General features: G+C 38.3%; 1 protein-coding gene across 2 annotated transcripts in view; it reads left to right on the forward strand.

The window, feature by feature from the left end:
• STXBP5L (syntaxin binding protein 5L) overlaps positions 1-20,899 on the forward strand; it is a 205,773-nt gene that overhangs the window by 101,341 nt on the left and 83,533 nt on the right. For both annotated transcript variants that reach the window (XM_086464591.1, XM_086464596.1), the window contains exons 6-8: positions 8,264-8,327; positions 14,666-14,749; positions 19,856-19,979. In XM_086464591.1, coding sequence (XP_086320717.1) covers positions 8,264-8,327; positions 14,666-14,749; positions 19,856-19,979 — 272 coding nt within the window. The remainder of the gene's footprint in view (positions 1-8,263; positions 8,328-14,665; positions 14,750-19,855; positions 19,980-20,899) is intronic.

Genomic DNA, 20,899 nt, shown 5'->3' on the forward strand with positions numbered 1-20,899 from the left:
AGATATATGTCCAAAAAATGGTTGCAATACATATTTTATCACAGGCACTATTGTCTTCTCATACAGGAGAGATCATACAGCTTGCTTAAACAGCGTCTAATATTAGTAAGAAATGAAGGCCTGAATAGACAAATAATGCAAAGGATACGTGACTTTTTTTGTTTGAGAGTTTTTTCAGTACTGAGGCATAACTGATTCTAGAAGTTACAGGAAAAAATCCTTTATAAATCATGTGCACTAAGTTGCAGTCAACATGGCCCTGTCCAGAGCTTAGAAAGAACATTAGAGTATGGGGAGTTTCAGAAACATTTTCTGTGGCAATTCTTCTCTCAGTCATTTCTATCATCTCATGCATTGTCACTGCCACAGATCACACTGCAGCATCTTTTCAGCTAAGAATAAAGAATAACTCAGAACTTTTTTCACTTGTTGTTCCTTTGTCATATAGCAGAGCTAGTCCTTTGCCAAAGATGTTTGAGGCTCATGATGCTGTTTGGTTTCCTAATCTCTAAGAAGCAACCAGTTTCTCTCTGGTTTTCTACTCTCTAATAAGCAACTCGTTTCTCTCTTTTCCTTCAAAATGTTTGGAAACAGGCCTGGAAGAGAAAAATAGTCAATGAGCCCAGTGTGTCTCCATTTACTCCAAGTACAGTGAGATTAATTTTCTCAGCCTGGGTTTGGAAGGTCATCTGCTGTTGGGAAGGAAAGGAAGATCTTGATATGAGTCCACTGAACTCCAAAAATGAGAAATCTTCATTGTAATCTCCCTTCCACAGCATGCAGATTCCATGTTTGAACACCCCATTAACTAATGAATGAATAACTGAAACTTGTCAAAATTTATGGGATTTGGAGTATCAAAGAATTGACCAAACTGGAACTCAGTTATGACAGATCCATAACTTGATCTTTCCTTTTTTAGCACTTTCCTTGCCTATCCCCGTTTCCTAGATATGTCTCAGAGCCAGAAGTTTCACAGCGGTGAAGGAAAGCAGCATACAGGAGGAGAAGTAGCAGCCTAGGAGCAACTGCTCTCTGTTCAGACCTAAATAGAAATAGTTCCTAGTATAAAGCAAGTTGCAAGGCGTCCTTCTTCTAGGCATTTCAGAAATTGTGTCTAAGACTCAGAGTGCATCTTGAGGCTGAACTGATTCTTACTTACTCCAATTCCTAGCTTTGATCCACAGTATGTGAATGATGTCTCTAACTGACTGATTCTTTTTAATTTCTCCGTGACTCTATCAATGAAAAGAAAGTCTTAAAATCTCTGGTGCACTGCACCTTTGTGGATAGCAGAACTGTGGAAGAAGTCTGACTACTGGCACTACAGAAGTATCTGCTTATGCACTTTTCTCAGCACTGTCACATTCAGCCAACTCCAACTCTGTAACAATGACTAGTATGACTAATATAGGTGTTGTGGGGTTTTTTCCTCTCCTAAGTCCTTCCACCACTTTCTACCACCAGATTTTCATGCTTCTCAGAAATCATTACAGTGCTTCTGTAATTGTGCAGGTTATTTATTTTTTTTTCAAAGGGAAAATTGTTTTCTCTTGTTGTGATTCTATTTTGTCATACATTACTTTTACCTGATTTAAAGATTGTCTCAGTATTTGAAATTCTTATAACAGTATGTAACTCGCTCTATTTCTTAAAGTGCATAAAACTTCCCAGAATGATGGAGGAATACATCATCTATGTTTTTTCCACATTTTCCTGGGCCCAAATCACAGCACTGCTGAAGACTTCTTTTTGAGCTTTCTAATTTTAGAATAAAATAATTAAATTAAAAATTCCATTCTTCGTTCTTCGAAAGCTGCTGTTTTATAGCTAATGGTTTCTTCATTTCAGTCCTGTTATTATGAGTAAGAGTCAAATCTTATGGCATATCAGCTCTCTCATCTCCCAAAATCAGCACACACTGAATAAATTAATACCTGCTGCTGTCAAGAATAACTTCTGATGAAATGCAAAACAGCTCAAAGTATCTAGTTTCTTAACAAACTTCTAGTTCTGTACATCTGTCATGGGAACCTTTCGTTCCATTTTTCATTTCTTCTGCAGTCTGTTTTTGTGAGCTTAAAGGTCAATGAAGGCTATGAAATGTGGCAGTCTTTTGTATCATTATCTCATTCTTTTTGCTCAGTTGCAGGTAGCTTTTGTTTCAGGATTTTTTTACTGCAAATCATTGCTGATTTTTTTGGACTTGACCTTTCTTTTTTCTTTCTTCTCCATCTGGATTTGGCTTTCTGTTTTATCTTTTTCATGTCTTTTCAGAGCTTTTATTTTCTCTGTCATTCTCAGCTGTATCCTAGCTAGTATTTGAGAATGAAGAATTATCTGCTCAACCATTTCATTTACGCCTTATTTTGCCCTACTGATTCTTCCTTATTTTCCTCTTTCTCAAGGGATAGGATCTAGTTAGCTTTTGTGCAGCCTCCTAAAGCCACCTTGAAGGAATGCCTATACACAAGTATCTGGCATCAACAGTAGTGTGTTTTATTCACAATAGTTTCAAATATGGTTGTTTTCCCATCACCTCTTCATCCTTTCCAGGAGCTGTTGGATCTCTGCTTTTGCTTTTAATGTAATTCAACAGTGGTTTTCTTTCTTTGTAGTCTGTTCCACAATGATAGCATACAACATTCCAGTCTCCTTGACAACTCTACTGTAATAGCAATGAGGGAAAACAGAACATTTTATATATACTAAAGCTACATGAGGCAAAATGTTTTTGTGTGTAGACATTTCCACATGCAGTACAATTTACTGTATGAAAGTAGTAATTACTGTAACTGTAGCTCTGACAGTGTTTCATGAGTTCTGTAAACTACTATTATTGATATAGTTAACTACATAATTGCTTCATTTAATCCTACTAGTGCAATCATGATGTCTACCCTTAGGAGAAATTGACTGTAGAGCCTAGTGCCTGGCACTCCTTTTACAAGCAGTACTTCTCTAGGGCTCAAAAAACCATTGCTCTTATTTCTATTTATACATATTTTCCTTGAGGAGACAAAAAGATGCAAGAAGTAAGGCACTGATCTTCCTTTGGCAGACTATTCCTGGTCTTAGTGTGGTGCAAAGGACTAGCTTTTTGTTCCTAGCCACAGTCCTCCCCTAGGAAAGAGAGAACATCGCTTTAGGAGAAGCAAGCAAGATGTGTTGTCAGAGAAGATTTATCATGTCTTTCGTTTTGTATCCAGCCATAGGACAGGTTCAGAGCAACAAGTGAAAGACGATGTACAGTGGAGAAAGTTACAACCCTTTCATGCACAGTTTTCTTCCCTGCTCCATCTGAACTGGTGTTACTCTGTTTCAGTATATCCTCCTCCAAGATGGGACTGTGCATGTCCCATGCAAAGCAAACCAAAAGCTTTATGCTGCACCTTGTGAATATTCCTGTTGCTTAGTCCAAAGAGGAATCAGTTTTGATGCAAATACTTTACTTGATACGTATGAAAACACCTATGTTTCTTGGAGATCCAGAAAGGCAGTGCAGGAGGACTGCCAGGGAGTAGGCTCCTCAATTCAAAAAGTTTCAGAAACATCTGTTGTCATCACCCCAGAAACTCTGCATGTGATCTTATCTGTGATGGCATGTCTGAAATTAGGTTTAGGATATACAAATATTTGAAAAGAATCCTTTCTTATTTCCTGACAGAAATAAGTGTTTTGACTGCCAAACTGAATGGACTCTCTCTTTCCTCTTATCCATGTATAGTCAAACCTGATAGCTGTTAAGCAATCATGGTATTTGTGGTGGGTGGACCCTGGCTAGTTGCGGGACCCCCACCCAGCTGCTCTTTCACTCCCTCTCCCCAACAAGACAGGGAAAGAAAATAAGATGGAAAAGTTCATGGGTCAAGATAAAGACAGGGGGTTCACTTACCAATCACTGTCAGTGGGCAAAACAGACTTGACTTGGAGAAAATTAATTTAATTTATTGCCAGTTAAAATAGAGTGGAATGGTGAGGAACAAAGACAAAAACTAAAACACCTTCCCCCTAACCCCTATTTTTCCTAGTATCAACTTCACCCCTTCATTCCCAACTCCTCTACCTCCTCCCGATCCTCCCCTCAAGCAGTGCAGGGGGATGAGGAATGGGGTTTGTGTTCAATCCATTACAGCATCTCTCTGCTGCTCCTTCCTCCTCACACTTTTTCCCTGCTCCAGCACAGGTCATTCCTCAGGCTGCAGCCTTTCAGGATAAATCTACTCCAATGTGGGCTCTTCACAGGCTGCATTTCCTTCAGGAAACATTCACCTTCTCCAGAGTGGGGTCTTACATCAGCTGCAGGGGAAATATCTGCTCTGGCATGGTTCTCTCCACAGGCAGGAGGATAATCTCCGCTCCAGCACTTGGAGCACCTCCTCCTCTCCTCCTCTGCTGACCTTGCTGCTCGCAGGGCTGTTTCTCACATTGTTTTCCTCACTATCTGTGAAGCGGGTTTAACCCTGTCTTAAATTCTTAAATTTGTTTTCCCTAAGGCATGACCAACTTTGCTGTGGGGCTGGGCTGTGCCCTGCCATGGGTCCGTTGGGGCCAGCTGTGTCCAGAGTAGGGCAGCCCTGGCCACTCCTCACAGAGACACCCCCCTGCAACTTCCCACTGACACCACCGTGACACCTACATCCAATATTTGACATAGAAGAGCTAACAAGAATAGAACCAAAGACTGATGGAGTACATGTGAAAGCAAAACAATGGTTCATTGAATCTCTTGATAGAGTGACATACTTGACTAAAATACTAAAATTAGAAGCAAATGGAAGAAGCCTGACCAAGTCCATTACAATACAAAACAACTAAACTATTAAAATACTGAAGAGTAAGATAATACAAATATTAAGAGAATACTTATATCAAACATAGAGGAAAGAGAATGAGGAAAAATAAAATCTCATACATATAGTGCACAGACTCCTGTGTTTGCTATCAACTTTGCTGATAATGTATATGAAGCTCTTTTTTAGCAAAACTAAAGAAATAGCTAGGAACCTAATAATAAAAATTTAATAATGAAAACTTTCAGAAAAAGTTTCTTTTTCTGAAAGAAACGAAAAGTGCTTAATATCCTGAAAAGCAAAAAGAAATTTTATTACAGTGCAATAAATTCCAGGATCCTCCAACTATTGTTTACAACAGATTCAAGAGAGAAATGGAGGAGGTAGGAAAACGTATTGTACTAGTGAGTTACCACTTGCAGCTGAGGTCTTAGCATGGAAATCTGAGGCTGTGTCTGTGCAAGAATATAAAATAAAAATAAGACTGGTAGTAAAAGACAGTTTTATATAATTTACAGAGGAACAACTGGTTTGTGTGACAATGAAAATATAATTAGCCTAAAGTTAGATGTAATATAGCATGACTACAGCTCATGTAAGAGTTTTTACTCCTACCCAAAGACAAATGGATATATATTTGGTAAGCAATGGCATATGTATCTTAAAAAGAAAATGATGGCTTCACAGATTTATCTAAATTGTTCTTGACTTTTAAAATTGGTATGTATAAAGAGCAGCCTAGCTGGGGTCAATCTTTACCTTAGAAAGACAGTATGCTCTTTCCCTTTCTCCCTCTATTTGCCCTGAATATTTTGCCAATATTCCCTGCCAAGGGACAATATTCGTACGGCTGGGCAACCCAGCCTGCATACTGATTGATTAAATGGGCTGGGTTAAACGCCCAAACCAGTATGCCTTGTCAGTCTGCATGTGCTGCTTCCACCATTTTGTCTGTTGCCAGTTTAGTCATGCCTGATGTTTGCTTGGCTTAACTCCCTTTTCTGTCATCTGTCAGTGGTTATTATCTGGCTAAAAAGAAAAATTTCTTATGCTGCCTCTTCTCTTCATCGTTTTTCCTCTTATTCTTATCCTTCTTTGCCTGTCATGGCATAGGCAGCATGTACCCCAAACAGACCTAGTTCTTTTCATCAATATATTCTGACCAGTTCAGATAGGTGAACCTACATCAGAAAGTTCAAAGCAGTCTAGAATGTCCCAAGATGTCATATTCACTCCCTGAGGACAGGTGTACAAAACATGTGTGGATCTAAGCACTGCTTGCAGTTAGCGCTATCTCACCCCTCAGTTCCCCATCACTACCCACCTACCCTGCCTGCTCCAAAGTCTGATGTTGTGGAAATGATTCTGTTATTCCAGTACAGGTTGCTCAGAAACAGAAGCTCAGCCAGAGGGGTCCCCTCGGGGAAGCTGGCTTGGATAGGACTGACAGCCAGATCTCCTGCATCTCTGCAAAAATTGTTGTGTGCCATGTCTCAAGCTGAATGGGTCTTGCTGCTGGCACTATTAAAGACAGTCTGTATAGAATATTGCTGTATAATCTGACTGTCCATTGCTTTCCTGCTGATCTCACATCTGTGCTGGGATATGCTGCAAAATGCTCTTGCAGAAGTCTAGCGCACTGAAACCTCATGTAGAAAAGTAACATGCTGCAGGTATCTGTGGATCATGATCTGCCAAAGCTGAAGATGGTGACATGAGATCATCTCATGGAGAGGGTTGACCAGGGAAGGGGCTTGGCCATATTGCCACTAGCTTTGTGTACGCAGCTAGGAGTAATGTTAAAATATATGTGAAGGTGTGGGGTATAGTTTTGGAGGGTTGTCTGGCCTTTAGGTGACTTGAAGCTTTCTGTCTCTTTGGCCTGGAATAAACTTAATTTGGAAGGTCTAAGGATGTCTGGAGTAATTTTTGATTGTCTTTAGCTGAGAAGCAAATATCACACAAGGTCTTTGCCACTCTGCTGTGGCACAGCTTTGGTACATGACCAAATAGCTGAATTATGTGAAATATTCTATGGGGAAAAAAAGTAGAGGCCGGAGAAAAGTGTGCATGCTTTCAAGAGTGTTGGAGCATACTGTTTTGGGAAGGAGTCTGTAAGGATATGGATTACTCCACAGTATTTTAATGTTTGAGTTGCCCGGGAATTTTTGCATACCGCTGTCAATCTTCATTTGGAGTCTGACCTAATAGAACACAGGCCAGTTTTGCTATAGTGCAGTATTTGAGCCGAAGGAAAAGGAACACTGTTAATTAAAGAAAATCCTTTGAGCATTTGGCTGGAGACCATTGTTTTGGTTTGTTTCTTTAATTCTCTTGCAGATTGTTTTAAAACTTGGAGCCTAGGCAGTTTTAGGTATAGCTTCCAGATAAACTCTTAGCTTTATGGGACCTGCCAATCTCTGCCATATTTTTTTCCTGGTGACCTTTGATGAACCAACACCAGCCATGCAAGTCTAGATCAGCTGAACTCCCAAGGGCCATGTGCTGTGACCCTAGAACCTAGATGGAAGAAAGGTCCTGTTCTGTGCAGGCATTCAAATAGCCTGAAGCTTTGTGGACGGGTGCTTGACTTCTTGCTCTGTGTGGCTGCTGGGGCCTAAAGCTCTGGTCAGAAAATATGACAGTTGAAAAGTCTTCATACATGCGTTCAGTTTCTATGAATTGCATTTGCTGACAGGTGCTGGACATCAGTGACTTAAGCAGCAGTCCCCGTACTAAGTTGCATACCAAGTTGTTGGTACATCTTACAGAGAGAGGACAGCAAGAACAATAAGCAATCTTTATAGAGGCTTACAAAGACTCATGGGTTGGGTCTTATCACTGAGGAGCCTCACTGAACATGGGTGTAGCTGTGTTAGTCGATCTCAAGATGTCATAAGGCTTTACAGAATAGACAAAGGCAAGTTGCTCCATTTCTGAAACCCCCACTGCAATAATGCTAAGAAGCTACCTGGTAGAGCAGTGTAGGTGAGATTACTGAAGCCCTGTCATTAATGAGATTGGAACTTGGTGATTCTTGTTATCAGTATTTGCAATGAATCTAGTGAAGACTTTGCAAATCCTTGGCAGACTAGCCTTGAAATCGAGCAAGTGAGGAGGAAGGGCAGAAAGAGAGGGTGTGGAGAATAGAAAAGGCAAAAAAGCCTTAGAAATGGGGGGGGGGAGGGCCATGGAAATTACTGTAATAGGAGGAATAGTGAGATTTTTAAAAAAAATAAAAGAAAGGATTCATCAACAAAGGAGAATCTTTGCCTGTAACAGCAAAAAGGAAATAGAGAAGAATGTGAAAAATATGGAAAACTTTCAGATAGTTACCTTCCACTGTTGAGCTTTTTAGAGTGACTTTTAAACCGTTGGAAGGACATGTTAACACATCTAGAGATTAAGGTAAGCATCTAGCTCTTCATACAAAAAACATTCACAGTTTTGAATTTATTTTTATCTTGCAGATCCACAAAGACTCACCCTGGGCCAGTTGTACATTTAAGTGACAGCCCAAGAGATGAGGGAAAAGTGAGTACAACTAATGGTATAAAACATTGCAACATTTCATAGCCTTTATTTGCCTTGATAGCGCTTTCTTTTTGCTTACTCACTAATTTTATCATCTGTTTTCCTTCTATATTTGCAAGATCATTTTTACTCTTTTACAGCTTTTAAGAAAAAAATCTCTGTGCAATTTTAATGAGTAAAAATCTGTGATTCAGACAGCATACTGTACTTTGAAACAAACAGTCAATCAAAATTGATCCTGATTAAATAAACTTGACTTTGCTTATGTAAGAATTGACTAAAAAATGCATTATGACTTCAGTACTTGGATAAACATTCTATTATGAAGGCATCATAGTAAGTTTTCATAAGATAGTAAGTCTTTTCTTATACAAGAATAATAATGGTAGTAACTCACGTTTGGAATTTGCTGCTGTTTGTGAACAGAGTTGAGAATAGCAAAGAGCTGTCAACAAGTGGAAGCAAAACGTGTAGCCAGAGCGTTATGGTCATGATTGATACTATCAGGAGGCAAAATTGGAATTGGCTTTATTGGTATGGTAGCTTTTCCAAAATGAAATTTGGTTGCCAGAATACCAGTTTTATTAGAGCTTTTTTATTTGTGTGTTGTGGTTTTGAGCATTTTGCCTGTGTGGAAGGGGCATTCAACTATCTCAGAATTTTTTACCACTTTTGCCAATTGCATTATAGTGTGTATTTATCTAGGACTGAATCTTACAAATGGTGTATGTGTTTGACAGTGTGCCTCACATAACAGCTGATAGTTATTGGAAACTAGTATCAGTTTGCATTTCTGATACTGATATGGGAGGACATTGTGCTGAAATTAATATGGGTATCTAGAAAAAAAACGATGACTAAATCTAAATTTCATTTGCATTATCTGTCCTTTTACTTAATCATATTATAAGGTGAATTATGTGCCAGCTAGCCTTTCAACAAGTTAGACTGGTTCTCTAAGCCTTTTTGGAAGAATCATGATAGATCAAGTGATTTAGAATAGAGTAAATAAAGTAATTAAGGACTATGAAGCATAGTGTTTTAGCCTCAAACCAGAAGTCATCAAGAAATGCTATTTAACTATATCTATGGCAAAATACCTAATAAAATTAAAGGTTTATTGATGAGGCATAACTCTTGTTCACTAGCTAAAACAGAAGCTGCTGATGACCTACCTAAAGCACATTGTGTAGGGAAAAAGGATATGATACTAAAAGAAAAAATGGTCTTGTGAGGACATCTCTTACAGGAATGCCATGCACTGTGTCCAAACAGAAACCTAAAATACTTTGACTTCAGCAGAAAGAGAGATGAAAAGGTCCCAGGAAAGGAAGTTAGAGAAGGACTTGTTTGGAAATACAACTTGCTCAGAGGGCACATTGGAAGCATCTAGGCACTGATGAAGTACTAGTGTACTAACAACAGCAACAGCAAAATCAGATGAATCTCTGTGAAAAAAAAAAGTTGGAAATTTATGGGGCGAAAGAATAGAAAATGTAAGCCATACCGAAACTATCCCAGTGCAGCTGTTTATATCATTGATAGATTGAGAGTGGTGTAAAGAACAAATTTGTGCTAACAAAATACTTGCAGATTTGAGGAATGTGGAATTGATAGTGCTTGATGTTTACAGGAAGATAATGGTAAAAGGTATGCACAAATCTAAGAGAAGATCCAAGTACTAAATCAAAAGACATAGCTCTGGATCAAAAAAATCCAACAGTAGAGAAAAAAAATAAACTAAATTTTTCAACCAAGTCTCATTAAACTTTGGTTGAAAGAATGAAGGATAAAGCAATCTTTCTTCCGAATGAGGAAAAAATGAAAAAATAAAAAAACCCCAACTTCTGGGACTTCTGCTCTTCAGCATAGTCATAAACAACCTGGAAAAGAGGGTAAGCAGTGATGTGATCAGGTTTGCTGGACTTTAGGAGTCTGAGAAACTCGGCAGTAAAATGGCAGGTTAAATACTGTCTTTTCTAAGTATTCAGTGTAATTGATGGGAAGTGATATGTGTGTGGGAAAATATTTCTGACTTTACTTATGAAACAATAGGTCTGAGCTGATCATTACTGTTTGGTATCACAAGCTTCAAGTGATGATTCAACGAAAATGTCAGATCAATGCTCAGTAGTGACCAATAAAGAAAATCAAAATTAGGCATTATCTGGAGAAGAGTAGGGAACAAAACAGGGCTTGCATAAATGCATGGTTGACTTGCCTCCTGAATACTGAGTGTATTTGTCCTATCTCAAAAAGAACATAATTGTGCTAGAAGAAATTCAGAGAAGGGGTAAGATTTTTATATGAGATGCAACTGAGACAGGACAATTCATTGAGGAAAAGAGCTGATCGTGATTCTGAGTTTGGAAATCATAATTGTTATGAAGAGGGTAGAAACAGTTCGTAGTCTCTTTCAATAAGAAAACTAAAAGGTTATCAAATGAAGCTGACAAAAGTCAGATTCCAAACAAGCTAATTAAGTTCTTCAAATGTGCAATGTGTAGAAGCTATAAAACTCTTTTCAAATGGTGCTGTGGGTGCTGAAAATATATATTGGTCACAAGGGAGACTAGAAAAACTTACACAAGAGAAATCAATTTGAGGATTACTGAAGAGGTTTGCTGAATTTTCCTGAAACGTTGTTAAAGATGAGGATAAATGAAGCCATGTCCAGTTGAGTTGGCTGCCTTTGAATGAGAAAATTACTTAGGCTCAGAGAATACATGAGAGTATGATAAGTACTTGTCCTCCTCACATATTGTTCTTTGGTATTTGCTCTTGGCCATTTATGTACAAGGTACTGTGATAAGCAGACTTTTTATTTAATTTAGCAGAGTTATTCTTAGGTAATAGAGCTGCTTCGAGATAGTTCTACATACCTGCTTAGCTCCACAGCTTCAAGTTAGCCAAAGACCACCAAGAGGTGTTGGTGGAAGAAATCAGACTCCTCATATTACTTCATGGGGGGCAGCAGATGAAAGTGTTCTTTACCTATGCTTCAGGAATTAAATAGTGGGTACAAATCAGTCATAATCATTTCTCAAAATATAGATATTCTTGTACTCTGCAAGTACAACGGAAGTGTACTCCACAAGGGTGCAGTGATGTATCCTTCTCTGGGGTATCAGAAAGTTGTTTGCAGATCTGGGCATGTTTCGCTGAAGCAAAAAGCAGCGTTCTCCTAGGGGGATGAATGGTTGAGAGTCCTAAAACACAGATAAACTTTTCCAAATATAAGACAATCATAAGATCTCTTTTCAAAAGCCAGGGAAATTTGTATGCTGACTGCATATTCATCTTTTAAAAACTCTTTAAATTCCTAAAAGTTCCAGTTTGTATCAGTGACTGATGACAAGTTTTCCATGTCACAAGAGTGAATGTAATTCCAGAAGACTTCTGCCATTCAAAATTTTTCCAGAGTGCCCTCCAGGCAAACTATAAAGGCAGACTTTGGAGACAGTCTCTTTTATGAGTCTAACAAGCTGTGGCTGGAAGATAGACAACAAAGAGAATTTGGACATTTAATGTGTCACTTAAGAACAATTTGGGGACCTAGTGACTAAGTCCATGAAATATAACTGAGTATCAATCAGTATCAATGAGTAAGTGTACATTAGGAACAGACTGAAGTTCACAGACATTTGTAAGTGGCAGATCTGTAGCAAACATGATTTTTCTTGCTGACATAGGAGAAGACATTAACTGCAATGATCTGCAGTTTCCCAGCAACTGGAGAAAGCTTAATAGGACAAGGTTTAATGTTGTTAACTATTAGCTGGTGGACTAAACTTCCTATCTCTGAGTCTGTGTTCTGCGATCTAATAACGCCTAAATAGCGTTTGCATTTGGCAGACTTTTTTTATCTCCCAGGTGTTTTGTACTATCAGGACAAATAAGGGGATAGCTGGCATGTACTAGGATGCAATTAATTGATTGTAAAGGACTAATCTCACTAAAACAGCATCATCAAAAGTATTTCCTGAAGAAGGATTTGTAAAATGTGGAGCAACTCCACTAGACAAGGAAGATCTTGCCAGGACTCCTTCTTCCTGGAAATTCTGTCCAGCCTCCTACATGATTCTTAGCCTAATTAAGCATGAGTAATGAAACGAGGTGCCAGGAAACACAAGTTGAAGAGAAATCTTTGGGTTTTTACTTCCTTGACTCTTTTTACACACTTTTTTCTTCTTTGTCTGTGTTTTCTCCTTCAACTGCGTTTATGGATGCTTTATTTTTTACCTCATTGAACATTACAGGCATAGAGCTTGTCCTATAGATCTCTCAAGTGCTTACCATGGTTGAGAGGAGTGTGAATATTTGAGTTTCCTATGGTTCAGACAGATCAGAGGTCATAGCATCATAAATATACTGGCAATGAGACATTCACCCAGCTGGAATTCTGACTTTAGTTTCATACCACAGTACTAGTAGTTTAGCAGCATGACTACCGTCTGAGCAAAGACAGAGAGATTCCCGGCTACACATTAAATCTGTTTATCTTTCAAATTCTTCCCTGGAATCACAGCACTTTGTATCTTGCAGTTCTGTAATGCTGTTGCGCATTAAGCATTTCAGCAATATATCAGTTGAAATGCTGTCTCTGATATGAGGTATTTAACTATTTAATGATTACCTGGAGCATGAAATCTTTGCGAGAGTGATAAAAATCAAAAGACAAGCCTGCATCATCAGGGAGAAAGGCTTATTATGAAACAGGATCACATACTAAATGCTTTCCTATTCCTTCAGTTTCCTGAATACATTTTTACAAAAGCTGAGGTGAAAAGAATACTGGTAGATACAAAGTGAACTCAGCTGGTTTGGTACTCAGCTGTAGTGCACTGATGCAAGTGCTTGTTATTGCAACAGTAAGGAAGGCACTCAGACTCCATAACACATTGATTAAAATACCATTTATTAGAGTTAATACAAAAAGGTAAAAGATAGTCTTGCATTCCTTCAGATGGTGGGAACCCCAAGTTGTACAGCTTTGGATAGACCTCCAATAAGGGCACAGCACACCGTGCTCATCCACTCTGTGAAGAGGTTTGCTAGTATTTTGGTCTTTAGAGATCTCAAAAGATTTTTTTTTTTTTTTAATGTATTCATTTCTACTGTCAAGGCTATTCACATGAGAACATACCGCCTTGCATTAAGGTAAAGACAAGGCCACAAAGGCACTCTAATTGCCTTTATCAAGTGGGAGCTGCCTACAAGCTGCTTCTTTGCAATTAGACAGTGAAGTTTTTCCTGTGGCCGAGCAATATGTGCAGCAGAACAAGGCCTGAAAGCCAAGTGCTCTGTGCCGCACATCACCCAGCGCAGGCCTACACCTACTCAGGTTAACTGCTATGTGGATCACTAGCTCCTGGATATACAATTGTCTTCCATTTAGGATAACTACACTAACAGTGAAAACGGTCGCAGTAAGACACTTCTCTGTTCACTCTCTCAATGGCAATCTATTATCCCAGAATACCGTATGGCATCCTGACACAAGTTCTATCCAGTTAGCTGCATGCTTTCTGAACAGGATGTCTTTTCACATTTACTCTGCCACAGAATCCCATATGGACCTTTCCAGAGCAAAAATGATAGATATTCTGGAACTTCTCCAGGACAGTTTGAATATTTTTCAGGAGCAGAATTCTTAAGTAATCCGTTATTGTTCATATTAAGGTTTTAAATATACTAACTATAAATTATTTCTCAGGTGCGCATGATGATATGACAGACTAGTTCTAGAAGAAGTAAAAATTGGCATACCAGTTAATTTATTTTCCATTTCTAGGAAAGCAAGCAATTTATTCTCTGCAAGGGAAGTTGTTAAAAATGTTTTAAAGCAGTAAGAAGCAGAAATTAAAGGAATATATGTAGCTGAGTAAGAGTTTAATCAGGTGACTCTTTGAAGTTATTTAAGTGATCTCTTATGTGTCAAACAGTTTTCCCTCCAATCTGGGTCAGAGAAGGTAAGAGCTGAGAGGAACATGCTACGGTCTTATTTTCTCAGCAGATACACAATTATGAAGACTGTCTAGGTATGTAGTCTTGCAGAAAAAAAAAAAAAAAAAAGAAAGAAAGAAAAAAGGAGTATAAAGCACATTTTTCTTTCATATTAAAAATTAAGTTGTCAGTAGTAAGAAGAAATTTATACTGAAAGACCATTTGAAAGCTGGGTATTATGTGTAGTGCAAACTACAATCTTGCACATCAGCTTGGCATTTCATTTTATAGTGCTTATTTTTTTGAAAGTCTCTTAAACCCATGAAATTCTTCAACATCTGTGTATACCATTTTAATCTGAAAGTATAATTGTGTTTGTTTCCCTCCTCCAGCTATTGATAGGCTATGAAAATGGGACCGTAGTATTCTGGGACTTACGATCTAAAAGAGCTGATCTGAGAGCTTATTATGATGAGGTAAGCAGTTTCCATTAATTCAGAAAAACTGTTATCTAGCAGTTTGTCATACAAGTTATCAAGCAGATGGATATTTCTCTTCTGGAATTGCTTTTTCTGGAAATACTGTGTGCTATGCTTTTGAACAAGTTATTAACAATAGAAATCAAAACCTGCTATCTGTAGTTCTGATGCATCAGACTCTTGTGAGTGTGCTACAACACAGAGTCTCTTCCCCTTGATTCTGACAAGATCATCAGCTTCTGTGTGGTGATCCTCAATTGAACAGAGTGTAGTAATGAGCTGACCTAAGATATAGATACATTAGGAATTATATAATTATCTTACCGAGTATTACTAGAACATTAATAAGAATGAAACATAAAGTACTTTGTAGGGCTATTGATATTACCGAGTACTGAAGATCTCATTAAAAGGTTTTCAAAATTGTGTTCTCATAGTTTTATCAGACAATTGTCTCTTGCCGTTCATATGCAGATTGTATCAAACACAGACGCAGCACTTGTATCTATAAACAGGCTGTTTAGAAAATAGATATATTCCTAGTTATTGTGATTTTAGTACTAGCCCTAGGAAAAAACAACCTCTGCTCTGGCAGCCCTTCTGTAAAGTGGATGAACATGAATGCAACTACAACTAAAGGCAGATAATGACATTTTCTTTAAAGTGATCCAGGCAGTAATAGGTTTCTTGTAGTTCTCTTCTTCATCTTGCCACCTTATCATGTGTAAGGGGTATAAACATTTATTTTCACTCTAAAAAGTAGTCTAAGTATAGCTGAATCCTGCACTCTTTCAGGCCTCTTTTCACAGACACATTAACACTACACTACACTGAGCTTCAAGGTTAGTATTCTGGGCATCCACACAGCAAAAGTTCTAAAGGACGGGGTAATTTGGAGTTTAAACAGGCCAGCACTTAAGCCTCAAGACATGCCCAATAAATTGTCTGTAAGTGCCAGTCTGCCTGTGCATAAACTTGTGGAATTGCACCTGTTTTATTACTTAAGGCTGGACAACTTTTTCCTTTTTTTTTTACAGGTATCCTGGGGCGGGGAGGTATTCACTCGCTGTCCTCTCTTGTGCTCAGAATGAGACTACATAAAACAGGATCTTCATAATACTATTTTCTTATTTTCTTTTTTTTTTTTTGCATGATGGGACAGAGTGGTTGGGTGTTGAAAATTTCTTGTGCAATTTAGTTCCACATTTTTCAGTACTGTCCTCAGCAACTTTTTTTGGTTTTTTTATCATTAACGGGCTTTCCTCCTTAGTAACCATTTGCTGTGTCATTACTCCACTTTGTGCAACTTTTGATGGCTTGCTATCCTCTACTGAAATTGCAAGATCCTTATTTTGTCTTTAAAAGGGTTGTATGACTAGCTATTGTACTTTGTTCCAGACTTTCAGGCTCCGGCTTGGTAATGTTCCAGATCTGCTAGGATTCCCCTAGGGAGTCCCTAAAAAGGATTGCTTTTTAAATGCTGTGTTATATAGCTTTTGCGAGTCACAAATAATTAGGTCCCCATGTGCCGCTTGGTATTTGGCACCAACCCAAGTTTACAAACCCAAGCCTTTTCTTACTGATTGGTCACCTAGGATCACCGACACAGCCCAATAGATTGCAAGTGGTGGAGCTGAAGACTCTGCCTCCTGTTCACAGACCTGCAATTGCAGCGTTTACAGCTGCATTCCTTACTCCATCTTTGTCATGCAATACTTCATGTCTTGAAGGCTGGGGACCTTTCATAGATAAAAACATCTGCTCTTTTCAAAAGCGAGAGCTTCTCACCAAGGATAGAAAAGGCTGTACAAGTTGCATTATCTGGAACTTCTCTGCTTGGCATTCTTGTAACCCTGTATCTTCCCTTTAAATCTTCTCCTTGATGCTTATGATTTACTCACTGGAGCTAAAAGTAGTCTTGTCTCTCTTTTAGCCCTGCTGATGACCAGTTAGAGGCTGACTCAGTTCATCAGCTCCTGATACAAGGAGTTTCTATGTTTTCTCTATGTTTTTCTCTATGTTTTTCTCTACTGTGTCAAATCTTCTCAAGAGGCTAAAATATTCTCTCTTGTGAAACACCTGGTCCCAGAGTGGAGCTTGAACCTACTGCTAAAGAATCTTGTGTCTGCTCTTCAAGATGTCGGCTGCAAATTTCTTTGTGTGATGACGATTGTCAGCTTCTCAGTGGTGATATGTATGAGATACTCAGGCTCTTTCAATCAATGCTCCTACATGATGCCTTCTATAAAAGGCTTTCCTTACAAGTCCTTTTATAAATTCCTTCAAAAGTTTATTTCCATCGATTGGTATAGAAAGAGAGCACATAAACAGGAGAGATCCTTCAAAGGATTATCAAGTTATTATTGATAGTTGGCAGACGTAAAAAAACAACCATCTTCATAATCAGACTGTGTAAAAGTTGGACAGGTTGTGTCAACACACATTCAGAGCTTCCTGAAGCATAGTCATCATCTTTCAATAGAACACATCTCTCAAACGAAGCTGCAGAGTTCACAGAGATATTTGCCAAATGACATCTGCCTACCTTTGTCAAGACCTATGCCATTACGGAAATATCAAATTGGATGTGGCCTGCAGTACTACTAACACAAAGGGTTCTTAAGATTCAAGTAACAGGATGAGATGGTATGGTGCTTGTTCAACATATGATTAAAAGTGGTCCTAAAGTCCCCATGAGTTCTTCTTGGTGGAGGAGGTTAGTGTTTGGGGAAGGAACTGAAATGTGTTGTGATGCTTAATTTTAGCACATGATGAGTATGAGAGAAGGTGGAATATGTATGCAACCAGTGTGAGTATTGCAGAAGGAGAAACATACCCAATCTGGAGTGATATGCTTCATGTGCATACAGTGTGTGAACATTCACATGAGTCACCCACTGTGATGAACTCCTAAGCAAATAATTGCTCCTTTTTTGTGTGGATGTTAAAGAAGTGAATCAGAATGCTAGACATATTCTAGCAGAGAGAAAATTAGGGACTTGTTCAGTACGGCCTTTCAGTATTAGTCATGACTCCCAGCTGAGACCTCCAAAAGCGATTGTAAATATTTCTTGCCCATTTTAGGGTAAAGTCTAACAGGTGAGTTTCAGTTGCTGCTATGCCAACTGTCTGTGACAGGAGCATTCTGCCTCAGCTCTGCTCAACAGGAGGTTTATGCTGGCAGGTGGCATCTAGTAGCTGAAAGGCAGTTTAACAAGCTGCTTGGTACAATTTTCAGCTGCTAGTTACTAGCTCCTGCTCAGACACAGTTAGTGATTGTAACCATGTGAAATGTTTCTATGTGTGATAACATATCAAAAGCAGATTCAAATTTGGCATGATAGCAAGCATGAATGAACTTACATCAGAATTAATTTGCATAAGGATAGACAAGTGAAGCAGTGTTCTTCACAGATCTAAGGTCCTTACTACCTGAGGGCAATGGCATTGGACACTGTATGAACCATCTTTCTGTGTTATCTTTTGTTACTTCAGTTATAGTTTAGTATCTTCTGGCTCATTAAGAAGAATTGTGTGCCAACACCCCTCTGGCAGGTGGAAGTTTGAGTGACACCCATTATGTCACTCAAAGATAAATATCTAGAGTTCACTTTATTCAGCTCTGTTTGTTGAGTCTTTGTTGGCATGACTAGCTTACTAGTGTATTAGCAAAGCATTCATACACAAGGCATGTCAGATTCCTGTTAAAACATCTGGGTCATCTTAATGCAAAGGCTCATTTGTGGCTATGCTGTCCAGCCTCAGGAGCTGAGTAAAGTTTTGGTAAAGGGTCACAGCATTTTTGTTCGTTTCTCCTGATATTCTCTCCAGACCATGAGCCATTACCAACCATGGCAATCAACATATTTATTAAGAGAGAAAGACCAACAGGGAGTTTTAAATAGTGACCAGTAGCAGTTAGGTTTATTCCTTCTCAGCTTAAGCAAAATTGATGCTGACGTATGAATATCCAGGCATGATTTTAAAGTGATTTGGAAAATCAGGTAAATGGTCGTATGCAATTGTAAGTGCATGCAAGGCCTTAGCATTTCCTGGGTTGCAAAAATCAAAATGTATCAAACTGCATTCAAAAATAGGTCTCTTTTATTTACATTTACTTAAAAACGTATTGTGTTTTTTGCTGTTTGGCAGCTAACGTTACTGGAAGGGAAATGGATTCAAGGGAAAATTGTGTGGGTTTGTGCTTCTGAGGGGAGTGTGTGAGAAACTGTGGTATACAATGAATCAATACTTTGTTTTGTCAGAAAATGGCTTTTGTTAGTTTCCAGCACATACCAATGAAAATGAAGGACCTACACCATTATCCTTTCAGATAGTTTGATGTAATTATGGATATTTTCAGTCAGTTCCCCTAACTATGCATGAAATACTAAGAATAGTCTACTAATTTCTGAAATGTTGCTTTTTGGCATACATAACGTTCATCATGTGGTACTTGCATTGTGTACATAAGAGTGCAATATTGTTCTTCTCTGAAGCACTATCTGCTCCAAAAGTATGTTACATCATTGTTTTGTTAATTTCCTATATCAGTGAAACAATTCTGGTCTCTTTAGTGGTTTTGGTTTTATATTAAACATCCCAGATTTCTGTGTACTTGCTCTGAAACGTAAGTATGTGGGGAGAAAAATTGTTCAAGAACAGAGTACCATTTCTACTCTTTGTAAATAGTCCTCTGGGGAAGACTGCGTGTGTTGTACGTTACCTGTAAAACTTGTTACACAGAATTCCCTGTACATTTACCAAATCAAATATGTCGAAGTAGAGCTATCAGACATATTACAATTGCACTGTATGTCCCTTGTTCTTATGCTTTTACCCTAATACCCTGTTCCTTCAGTTTTGGTCTGATTGAGTACAGGCTTTCTTACATTCTTTAGCTATGTTAGCATTTACAATAAATTGTCTTGCTTGACTAGCAGTAAATTACTAAAAAATGCTGCTAATCGACTTTAGACACAAAAGAACCATCCGACTGTTGATATACCGTTAGATTAATATAGTTCAAAGTCACACATTAAAATATCATTAGCATAAACACTGTATTCCATTCGGTCTCAAGTTCTTCTTTCATTTCTGTAGGCTATTCATTCCGTTGCTTGGCATCATGAAGGGAAGCAGTTCATGTGCAGTCACTCTGATGGCAGCTTGACCCTATGGAATCTGAAAAGTCCTAACAGACCATTCCAGACCACAATTCCACACGGTAATTTTGATAGTTAAAATGTATAACTAAGAAGCAATACAATATTCTCCATGCTTTTGCTAGTATCTATGTTTATTTCATTTTTTATTGTAGCTCAGATCCAGAGTTCCTTCTTGCATAAATATTTTAATCTGCAAAGTAGCTGCAAAATATTATAAAAATCAGAGAGCAATTTTGATAAAACTTTTTTTGAAGTTAATAAACTCTTACTGGTTAATTACTTGCTGTAATGTTTTCTTTTGTCCAATTCTTGAATAGTCTACTGCTGGTCTTTGACATCCTCAGGCTATGGGATTTTCACATTTCTTTCTTTTATATTTTGTACTTACATGCTCGTATTTGCAGTTTTCACAAGAAGTAATACATTTTGTACAAGGCACTGTGTTGCTTGTTATAGAGATGGTACAAGGCTTCCCAGGTCACTGCAATGAAGAATTTAAAGGAGCCATATTAAGAAAGGGCTGTATCTTTTATAGCTGAGACTTTTTATCCCATTGCTTCCTATAAATGAGGTTACAAGGTATTGACTCTATTGCAAATCAATACATTACCAAGAAGCCTGACTGGATGGAGAGAGAAGAAGAAGGGAAAGGCAAGTTCTATGTAGCCCAGAAAAGTTTTAGCATTTTCTTAAATTTCTTAATTCCTTTTATTTTATCGTTTTTAGTCATGGAATTGTAGTTTATGTAAGAAGGGAGCTCTCAGAAGCCATCTAATCTAACCCCCAGCTCAAAACTGGCCTGGTTAGATCAGTTAGCTCAGGGCAGTATCCAGTTGACTCTGAACACTTGAACACTTCCAGTGACAAATTGGACAAACTCTCTGGGCAACATCTTCCCATATTTAATGAGCCTTACGGTACAACTTTTTTTGCTAATATCTAACCAGAATTTCCCATTTCACAACTTAAGTCCTTTGCT

This window comes from Leptosomus discolor, chromosome 1 (genome assembly GCF_034619465.1).
Source record: "Leptosomus discolor isolate bLepDis1 chromosome 1, bLepDis1.hap2, whole genome shotgun sequence".
Taxonomy (NCBI): Eukaryota; Metazoa; Chordata; class Aves; order Leptosomiformes; family Leptosomidae; genus Leptosomus; species Leptosomus discolor.